Here is a 10,063-nt window from a genome sequence, read left to right on the forward strand (position 1 = left end):
GGCAGGCGTCGTGACCCACCACTGGCAGTTGGAGCTCTTGGCAGCCCGTGCTGCACCTGTTTCGTTGTCATGCTTTTTGCTTGCTCTTTCTTTGTGTCCAACTCTGCTCTGCTTCTGTTCTTGTATCGCTTGCCTGATTCATCTATCGTTGGTTGAAGTTGCAACAGGTGCCCATGATAGAGTCAGAATACCAAAACAGCGCTAGCCCAACAAAGGGAGGCAACTAGTCTGCCCCAAGCCCGTCCCCGGCAGGGAGCAAGCAGGTCGCTGACAGGCCACAGCCCATCAAGCACCGGTGGCATCTTCATAGCGCCGGCCCACGTCGCGCCAGTTCACAATCCTCCAGATCTCCTTGAGGTACTGCAGCGGTACAGTGTCAGGAGAGAGGCGCCCCCACCACATGAGTACAACTTGGCCTGCTTCCTGCGCTCCCCTCTGCCTCCTCCCCCAAGCAGAGGCTTACGAGGAGCACTTTGTGCTGCCCGACGACCGAGTGGTGCTGCTCACCAGCGCGGGCCTCCTGCTGGTGCACGCCCCAGGCTTTGCCCAGCTGGACGGCGCTGCGGAGATAGGTGGGCGCGTGGTGGTGATGGAAGTGGTTGGTAGTGACAACTGCGGCGGTGGCGGCAGCCATTTGTGTGATTAGGCTCCCACTGTCGCTGTCCACCCCTGCTGCTCTGCCCATGCAGGCGCCATCAGCGTCAGTGATGTGGCTCCTGGTCAGATGCAGTGGGCAGGTGCGGCAGGGAAGGAAGCACCAGCTTCCGCCGGCAGCGAGGGCCATGCTGGTATGCCGGCCTGACGCCCCGAGCCCAACTCTTGGCGCCCTCGCTTTAATTAGCAACCATCTGCGGTGCCGCCGTGTCAATGCGTGCGTGCAGTGCGGTGGGATGATGTGCTGGCCTTTGAGCTGCGGTGGAGCCGAGAGATGCGATACCCCGACCGCCTGATTGTGCACCGCAAGGGCACGCCTGGCTGGCAGGCAAGCAGTGCCAGCATCATGCGGTGGGCCAGGTGCCCAGCACTTTGCAGCCATGCTCTGTTCACAAGCATTGCTGCGCTTCCTCCCCATGCCTGTCTTGCTACCCTGCCTCCACGTGGCCGCAGGAGGAGGAGAGCCTGGCGCACCAGGTCAAGTGCTTTGAGAACACGCCGCAGGCCTCGCAGGTCAAGGTGGTGGCCCAAAAGGCGAGTGGGGTGGGTTCTGGGCGTACCGCATGGCCAGCGGGCGTACCGCATGGCCAGCACGTGCGCTGGCTGCGACGATGACAGCACGGCGCCAGCTGGCATCGGCTGCTTGGCCCAGGGGCGGGGTGCCTGCTCAGCTCCCACGCAACCCTGCCCCCTGTCATCCAGAGCTAGTGGGCACGGCCTGTGTGTCCCCAGCCCTTTAAAGCGCCCGGTTCTCCGTAATCTCAGGCAGTCAGTCCCTCTGTCATCCCTCCCTCCTCTGCCTCCTGCAGGTGCTGCGCAAATACTACCTGGATCCGCTGCGGCGCAACAAGATGTGGAGCCAGCGGCATGATGCGCGCAGCATGCTGCCGCCAGACACGCCGCTGGAGCAGGTGGCTTGGGGCGCAGGGTGGGCTGCCTGGCCTGGCTGCGCTTCGTGTGCTGCATGCCACTGCCCGCAATCAACTGCTGGATGGTTGCGGCTAGCAGAGGAGAAGATGTTTGGCCTGGCATGCTGAGGGTCAGCCGATCCCTCAATACTCTGCTCCCCCTGCAGTTGCCGCTCACCATGCCCTGCCTGGACTTTGTGCTGACCTGGCACACCAACCCTAAGAAGTCGCCGGTGGTCAGCTTCTGGAAGCCGCTGGCGCCCGCGGGTGCGTGCCTGGCTGCTGGGTGGCGGCTGGGTACTGCTGCCACACAGGGAATGTGCAGCACACAGGACGGCCGCTCTGCGCTGCTGCTCTGCCTGCTCTGCTTCATCTTGGCTTGATGCCTGAGCTGTTCGCGGTTCCGCTGTACCACAGGGTACCGCGCTGTGGGCGATGTGCTGGCGCTGGGGCTGGACCCTCCCGCCGCGCCGGTGCCGTGCTTCCGGGATGACATGGGCCTGAACATCAGGTGGGAAAGGACGCAGACGAGATAACACTTGCATTCAGCTTTCGAGCCAAGTCCGGGATACAAGCTGCCTCAACAGAGTGTGTAACCTTCCCCTCTCCTGCCCCGCTTGTCCTTCTCGCCCTGCCTCTTCCTGCCCTGGCCGCAGCACCAGTAAGCAGCAGGACGAAAGCGAGCCGCCGCCCACGATGCGTCCCAGGGAGTTCTCCCTCATCTGGCGCTACAATGGCAAGCGGCCTGTGACGGTGTGGATGCCGGCGGCGCCGCCCGGCTACGCTGCGCTGGGAGCGGTGGTGCGGGGAGAGCCCGAGGCACCGGCCACAGACGAATACCTGTGTATCAGGTGGGAGTGCAGTAGTGGAAGAGGGGGTCGTGTATCAGTGGATGGGGGATCATGGGGGGCATTGGCTGAAGAGATGCCAACATGGGGGGGCAGGTACAGACCATGGCAACCCATTTGCCAGGCGCCTCACGCCACGCCTGCGCCCGCCACGCCGCTTCTGTTTGCAGGAGCGACCTGACGGCTACGACGCGGGTATTTAACTCGCCCATCTGGCAGTACGACCCTGTACCAGCACTACAGGCAAGCGGGACTGAGTGCGTCCTGATTGCTCGCATGGGGCGACTGCCTACCTGCGTTCCGCAGCCAGCGAGCATTCCATCGCAGCACCAGCCTGAGCCTCTTCATGCACATTGTCGGCGCAGGCCGCCGCGGCGCAGCTGGCCGGCAGCAGCAGCAGGGTGCTGCCGGTGCAGCGCGAGTTCAAGCCGCACCACCCCGAGACCTGGAAAGTGTCCATCTGGCAGGTGGGCCTGCTGCTGAGCTGTGCCTGCACTCTTCCTCCTCCTGCCATGGCCATGCCTGCGGCTTGTGCCCCTGCAGCCGCACCTTGAGTTCTGATTGGCTGCCTGTCCCTCTGGTGGCATTGCATGCAGGTGGACAACTGCATGGGAACCTTCATCGCAGTGCGCGCCTTTTCGGCGCCCCCGGCAGGCGTGCCGCGCACGGTGCAGTGTATAGAAGAGAAGGCGGCCAGCAGGCAGCAGGCTGCTCCTGCGCCCTCGGGGCAGGCGTCGTGACCCACCACTGGCAGTTGGAGCTCTTGGCAGCCCGTGCTGCACCTGTTTCGTTGTCATGCTTTTTGCTTGCTCTTTCTTTGTGTCCAACTCTGCTCTGCTTCTGTTCTTGTATCGCTTGCCTGATTCATCTATCGTTGGTTGAAGTTGCAACAGGTGCCCATGATAGAGTCAGAATACCAAAACAGCGCTAGCCCAACAAAGGGAGGCAACTAGTCTGCCCCAAGCCCGTCCCCGGCAGGGAGCAAGCAGGTCGCTGACAGGCCACAGCCCATCAAGCACCGGTGGCATCTTCATAGCGCCGGCCCACGTCGCGCCAGTTCACAATCCTCCAGATCTCCTTGAGGTACTGCAGCGGTACAGTGTCAGGAGAGAGGCGCCCCCACCACATGAGCACAAGCAGACACTTGTGGCCTCCACATTGCACCTTCCAACCCCAAATCAGCGCCCACCCCAGCATCCAGCACTCACATCGGGGCGGGCGTTCTTGTATTGCAGGTCTGGCAGGCATGGGCAGGCAGCAGCAGCGAGGGTTGTGAGTAAAGCGGCTCGAAACACACGGCCAGGCAGCAGGTTGCACGTTCAACGCAGCGCTCGGCAGCAGCACTTACAGTAGGCGTGCTCCCTTCACAGCCGCGAGGACGTTCCAGGAAGGCAGGGGGAATGGTCAGCCATGGAAGAGCACTCCTGTCGCTGCTGCTAGGGATGGTTGGCTGAGCATGCCAGCTGCCTATCTGCTTCCTCCCTCCCCCCCGCGCACCAGACGTCCACTCCCAGCAGCGGCACCAGGCCGGTGGTGGGCTGCAGCGGGTCCTGGTTGGGCGTGGTGGTGATGACCAGTGTCTTGGCCTCGGGGTGGTATGCCAGCCAGCCCCAGCCGCTGCCCTGCAGGCAGTGGGCAGGCACAGGCAGGGAGTTACGCCCCCAGGCGGCCCTGCCCAGGAACCCCGGACCCGCGGTGCCGCCAGCACTGCCCTGATGCATGCACGGCTGCCCCCAGGCAGACACTCCTTGCCAGGTGCGCGCCTGCACGGCGGCCGTGGCGGCGATGAACTTGGAGATCATTCCGTCCAGAGCGCCAAACTGGGCGTCGATGGCCTGCTCCAGCGCGCCGCTGGGGGGATGGAACTCCTGCAGCATATAGAGATGGTGCCAGCAAAAGCAGGGCATCAGCGGCCACGAGTGATCATCAGGGTGCCAGGGGTGCAGCCAGTGACCCAGCCCGCACCTTCTCCGGGCACAGCATGTTCCAGAACAGGCTGTGGTTGATGTGGCCTGCAGGGGGCGGGAGCAGAGGGCGGTGGGAGGTCCAGCAGGAGGCCAGGCAGGAGTGACCCCATTCAGCCGCAGGTGCCTGCCCATCTCCCTCTGCCCCCGCCCCGCACCGCACCGCCGCCGTTGAACTTGATGGCGGGCTGCAGCGAGATCATCTTGGGCACGTCCCCCTTGTGCTCCGCCTCGGCATACTGTTCCAGCGCCTTGTTCACGCCGGTGACGTAGGCCTGAGGAGGCGGGGGTGGTGTGGGGCGGGAACAGTGGGGCGGGGGGGCGGACGGCACACCATCAGGTGCTGAGCGAGACGCGTTTAGGCGGTGCCTTGCCAAGGGCGAGCGGCAGCAGCAGGGCGCCTCACTTGGTGGTGCTTCTTGTGGTGGAGTTCCATTATCTCCGCAGAAATGATGGGAGCGAGGGCGTCGTAACCGTACGGGAGGTCAGGCAGCCTCGCCTGGATCCAGATACACGGAAGCTGGATGTTGGCGCCCAGCACTGGGCGGCAGGGCGGATGCCAGCCGTCTGCCTGCTGCACACTCAGCGCACCTGGGTGGCCATGCCGCGGGCCTGCAGTGCCCCTGCTTGCAGCACCCGAGCTGCCTGTGTACGCATCATCTATGGAGGCAGGACGGGAAAGTGGTGCACCTTGGACCAGCGCCCACCCACCAGAGGATGGGCTGTGGCTGTTTCAGGTTGGCTCTTTTCACTAGTCCAAGGCTAAATGACTGCTTGGAGGTTTGGGTTGAGGCAGACAGTGCATCATTAGCTGGCTTCCTGACTTTCCTCCAAGGTGGAAAGCCCCCTGACCTCCCCGCCTCCCTTGTTTCTCTGAGGCGCTAGATTACAAAGTGACTCTCTGTTGGTACATATCGAGCAGCTCAGACCTACTTGCCGGGCATGCTGGGCACAAAGCGATCGCCGCTGGGCCCATCCTTCTCGCCCGCCGCCGCCCCCCCGCGCATCGCCTGCTGCCACTCAGTCCTGAACTCGGCGCTGACCAGCAGCAGCAGCGGCCAGGCCAGCAGCAGCCACCAGCGGCTGCGCTCCTTGTAGATGGTGAGGTGGAAGCGCTTGGCAAAGGCGGCAGTCGCGGCTGCCCAGAAGCCGGCCAGGCCCGCCGCCAGCAGCAGGCCCACCCCCGTCCACGGCCCCAGGTGCAGCGCGGACGGCGGCGCCGCGTACGCGCCCACGCCGCTGCAGCCGTGGGGCACCCCAATCACCGTGAAGCTCTCTGAGCGGAAGGCGTGGTAGGAGCCGCCTGCGGCACGGGTGTGGAGCAGGGTCGAGGGACGAGGGGACAGGAGGGGCAGCACTGATAGGGCAGGCTGGCAGGGCCTGCCGCAGCGGGGCTGGCCGCCGCACCTGGCCCCTCGTGCCGCTCCGAGCGCTGCCAGCGGTAGCCGCAGGGCCCGCCGCCGCCGTCGATGTGCTGCTGACGCTCCTCAACCCCGCGCCCGCTGCCGCCGTCCTGCTGCTGCACCTGCGCCATCTCACGCTGCGACGCCTCAAAGCGCTGGTCCATCTGCGGGCAGGCAAGGAGCAGCCAGGGGCTGGAGGGTTGTTGCAGGGTGCATTCACACGGACAGGCAGCTCCAGAAGGTGCCATAGCAGCTCCCTGGCTAGGCAACCTGCCCCGCTGTGCTCGCCTGGCGATGCATCTCCGCCATCTCTGCCTGCGCGCGCTCCATGCCCCGTATCTGCTCCTGCCACAGCGCATCGAAGCCTGACACTCCGCTGGTGCTGCTCATGCCTACAGATGCGGGCACGGCAGGGCGCAAGCTAGGGTCTGCTGCTGCATCCTGCCCCAGCAGCAGGAACCTGTGCCAAGCCTGCTAGCAATGGAGGCAGCCCAATGCAGCAGCAAGCAATAGCAGCAGCAGCAGCAGCATGGAGCACCTGTCGATGCTCCTGACAGGTCGTCAAAGCGCCAGGGGCCGCTGCCCGCGGCGGCCATGAACACGGCACCGCGCCGCCTGCCACGTACAGACAGCTGCAGCAACAATGCATTTCACAGCTCAGCACCGAAGCAAAGAGCACATTACACCTTCAAGGCAGCGAGCCAAGGCACTCTGGGCCACACACGCCAGCAGCGGGCGGCGCTTGCCTGCAGCGTCGCGAGGCGCAAGGCGGGGCGGGGCGCATGGCTCTGCGCGGCCGGCACCAGGCGCATTGCCGATGACATTGGCTTCTTGTACACTACCCGGCTGGAGTCCCGCTGCGGCCAGAGCTTTGCGAGAGCCCGGGCGGGATGCTCCTGCCCACAACTTGAGCGCGGTGAGCGGGTTCAGAAGCTCGCCCGAAGTTGCGCGGGGGTGTGAAGGAAGCAAGGGTGCGGGCTCTCCCAGGGAGTGAGCCGCCTGCAAAGTGCGGCGGCACTCGGCTCACGTGTCGAAGAGCGCTGGCACAATGTGAGAGCCTGTGCAGAGGCCCCAGCACCTCCTGGGGCCAGACGTTGCGGCGCAAGAAGGCTGAGCTGGCGGGCGGCGCAGGCGGGCAGGGGCAGGACGGTGCGGGGACTGGGTTCGGCAGCCAGCACCATCCCACGCCTGCCATACCCAGCCTCTGGGCCTGGGCGGCTGATGTTGTAGTAGAGGCAAGCCAGCCAGGCATGCGAAGCGCGCTATTCAGGTGCCCGGCGCCCTGACAACTGCCGATGCCGCCGGCGACGCGCTGCCCTCACCAGGCCTAAGCTGGAAGCTGATGAGGCCGAGGGAGTCTATTCCTTCCGAATTTTTTTTGGCGCCCAGTCGAGCATGTCGGAAGGCAGCTGCCCGTGCTTTCCACCAGCCTTGGATGGCACAGAAAGCAGGCCACCCTTCTCAATATTACTAGACTTGGCCCTCTTCCTCAGGTGTTGGGTCGGCCCAGCCCTTGTTTCTGGCCGGCACCACCATGGCTGCTCTCAAACCGTTGTCTCCCACGCTGGCGTGCCTCCTGTTGGCCGCCCTCTTAGGCACAGCAGCGGCAGGCCGCCCCTCTGAGCTCGCCATCCCGGTGCCGGGCGCACCCCCGCCGGACACCGCGCCGCCGCAAGCAGGCACACCAGCACCTCTGCCGCCGCCTGATGCCACTGTTGACTTGCTTTCTCCTCCCTTCGAAGAACCGCCGCCGCCACCACCTGCTCCCGCACCTGAAACTGCACCACCGCCACCGCCAGCACCTGCTCCCGAACTTGAACCTGCAGCACCGCCGCCGCCGCCATCTGCTCCCGCACCTGAAACCGCAGCACCGCCGCCGCCACCACCCGCCCCAGCACCTGAACCCGCAGCACCGCCGCCGCCACGGCCGCCACCGAGCGGGATGCAGCTGGAGCAGTGCACGCTGCTGCCCAACACCAACGCCCGAGGAGCGACCATCAGCAACATGCAGCGCGGCTCGGTCACCGAATGCTGCACAGAGTGCCAGGAGACCGACGGATGCAACGTGTTTGTGTATTGCCCCAAAGACGGCGGCTGGTGCGTTGGGCGGCATGCTGGTTTGGACAGCTGCAAGGGAACCGAGTGACCAGCAATGCGGAATGAAAGTGCCCGGGGTGTGGCTTTGCGACCCTGTGTGCAGCCCACAACCTGCTTCCAGCGCTTGCCACTCAGTGCCTGTTCCCCTTGCCCTTGCCTTCTCCCCGCCCCCCGTGCAGCGACGATGGGTCTGGCAGGGTGTACCCTCAGGGCCTGTGCACTCTCAAGTCCCAGCAGCTGGCGCCCGGGGAGCAGCCCGAGTACTTTGCCACAGGCCCAGTTGTGCCCTGGAGCAGCGGCTACATCCCCGCCTGAGGCGGCCACATGCGCGGGCTGGCTGGCTGGCAGGCGGCTGTCGGATTGGGAGCCGCTGGCGAGCTCCCGAGGTGCCGACCCTGATTGCACAGTTGCGATAGCGCCCACCATGCACATGGATCCTCTTCCTCAGAGAGCTCGCTCTTCATGAGCTCCCTCTTCATGAGCTCCCTCTTCATGACACACCCCTGTGAACAGTACAGGCCAAGGTTTACAAATCGGGGCAAAGAATAGAAACATGGGGGGCAGGCTGATGGCAGGGGGCATCTGACAGTGGAGCAGTACAGGAGAAGAAGCGGGAGGAGGGGCGAGAAGCAGAGGAGCAAAACGTAGAGAAGGGCTGGGAAGACGGGAGCAGGGGTGGGCAAGCTCTCAGCACGACTGCCGCCATCCACGCCTGCATAGAGCCGCGGGCCGCGGCGGCTGGGCCGAGCGGTTCAGGCAGCAGCGGCCGCTGCATGCGGCAACGGCGTGTGTATGTTGCTTGCTGCCGGCGGCCTTCCTGACAAAGGCGGGGTGTCAATGCCCTGGTGCAGGGCGGACACCTCCCTCAAGGTCATCAACACAGACGACGGCGACCAGGCGCAGGTGCGCGTGTCACCGGCCTCTTGCTTGCTGTGAACTAGTGCAGGCTGCACACATCGCACACTTTTAACCTTCTCTGCTGCCTGCATATGCGTGGCGGCCGTGGCTTCCGTTTCCCACTGGACGGCTCTCTGCCCCTGCTCCCTGCCCCTGCCCCTGCAGCGCGGCGACTTCCGCGGGCGCCGCTTTGTGGCGCCTTCCTCCATGGAGCTTCTGTCCTACCCGCTGCCAAGCTACCTGTCCCAGACCACCTCCCAGCAGCAGCTGGCCGCCGGCGCCAGCGCGGAGCAGCAGGCCCAGCGCCAGCGCCAGCAGCGCCGCCAGCAGTACGGCGTTCGGCTGCGGGTGGCGGGCAGCGGCTGGACGCCCGCCCTGGTGCTGGATGTCGCCGAGGTGGCGGCAGGCGTCGCCGCAGGCGGCCCGCAGCAACAGGTGCGTGATCGCAGTATGCAGAAGCTCGGGGGGTGGCAGCTGCGGCACGGCTTGGCGGCACTGGCTGTTGCCTGGCTAGAGTGCCCTTGCGTCTGCTAGCCGACCCACCGCTTGCTGGGCCAGCCGTTCATGCCGCTCACCTCCACCTCGCCAGCCCGGCTGTCCTGGCTGCCCTGCCCTGCAGGAGGGAGACCTGCAGGCTGTGCGGCCGGTGCTGGTGCGGGCGCTGGTGCGGGAGTTTGGGGTGGTGCACGAGGTGGTGGTACGCCTGGAAGTCACCGCCTTTGGCACGTCGCAGGTGCGCCGGCAGGGCCGACGGGCAGGGAGCAGGGCTTGTCCAGGTCGGGGCGGCGCGGGCGCGGGGCCCGGCGACGCGGCAGCAGTTGCCAGGCATGCCAGGCATGCGTGTATGCCCTTTGCTCGAACCAGTCATCAGGAACCAGTCGAGGCGAGCTTGGTGCTTGTGTGCGACTCGCCAGCATGCCTCCCAACTTGGGGCTTCCCTGTTTCTGTTGGCAGATGCTGCGCCTGGAGCCGCACGTCGTCATCAGCAACCGCACGGCGGTGCCGCTCCAGCTGCTGCAAAGCCGGCTGGAGCTGGTGGCGCCGCCGTCGGGCGCCAGGCCGCCCGCGGCGGGCCGCCCCTCGGGCGCGGTCGTGGCGGAGGGCGGCAGCAGCTTCACGCAGATCAGCAGGGGGGTGAACGCGGCGCCGCAGGCATCTGGAGGTGCGGCCCCGCCGCCAGCGCTGCCGCCAGCGCTGCTATGCGTGCCGTGCTCTGGACTGGTACCGGCCAGTGCCAGCCAGCGCACCTTGCTTGCAGCCCCACTCATGCTTGCTGTGCCGCTTGGCTGCTG

At 65.7% G+C, this 10,063-nt stretch overlaps 4 protein-coding genes across 4 annotated transcripts in view; 1 reads left to right on the forward strand and 3 right to left on the reverse strand.

Moving 5' to 3' along the window:
* Nucleotides 1–285: 285 nt before the first annotated feature.
* On the reverse strand, nucleotides 286–4,867 carry CHLNCDRAFT_20274 (hypothetical protein; the record flags this gene model as incomplete). Its single annotated transcript, XM_005850269.1, has 8 exons — nucleotides 286–360; nucleotides 3,619–3,647; nucleotides 3,759–3,772; nucleotides 3,908–4,032; nucleotides 4,156–4,278; nucleotides 4,376–4,422; nucleotides 4,538–4,649; nucleotides 4,781–4,867. Coding segments are annotated over 8 exons (612 nt in total), but the record flags the coding sequence as incomplete, so codon positions are not given.
* Nucleotides 4,868–5,303: 436 nt separating this feature from the next.
* Nucleotides 5,304–7,621, reverse strand: CHLNCDRAFT_142121 (hypothetical protein; the record flags this gene model as incomplete). Its single annotated transcript, XM_005850270.1, has 5 exons — nucleotides 5,304–5,677; nucleotides 5,782–5,941; nucleotides 6,048–6,169; nucleotides 6,316–6,409; nucleotides 7,550–7,621. The coding sequence occupies 5 exons, from the start codon at nucleotides 7,619–7,621 to the stop codon at nucleotides 5,304–5,306; spliced, it is 822 nt and encodes a 273-aa protein (XP_005850332.1).
* Nucleotides 7,622–7,719: 98 nt separating this feature from the next.
* On the forward strand, nucleotides 7,720–8,189 carry CHLNCDRAFT_142122 (hypothetical protein; the record flags this gene model as incomplete). The annotated part of the gene is made up of 2 exons (XM_005850016.1): nucleotides 7,720–7,874; nucleotides 8,054–8,189. The coding sequence occupies 2 exons, from the start codon at nucleotides 7,720–7,722 to the stop codon at nucleotides 8,187–8,189; spliced, it is 291 nt and encodes a 96-aa protein (XP_005850078.1).
* A 1,779-nt stretch (nucleotides 8,190–9,968) lies between these two features.
* Nucleotides 9,969–10,063, reverse strand: part of CHLNCDRAFT_142124 (hypothetical protein) — a gene marked incomplete at both ends in the record, with an annotated part of 3,292 nt that continues 3,197 nt past the window's right edge. The window contains one exon of the mRNA XM_005850271.1: nucleotides 9,969–9,989. Within this exon, the coding sequence (XP_005850333.1) occupies nucleotides 9,969–9,989 (21 nt within the window). The remainder of the gene's footprint in view (nucleotides 9,990–10,063) is intronic.

Source organism: Chlorella variabilis (assembly GCF_000147415.1).
Source record: "Chlorella variabilis unplaced genomic scaffold CHLNCscaffold_4, whole genome shotgun sequence".
Taxonomy (NCBI): domain Eukaryota; kingdom Viridiplantae; phylum Chlorophyta; class Trebouxiophyceae; order Chlorellales; family Chlorellaceae; genus Chlorella; species Chlorella variabilis.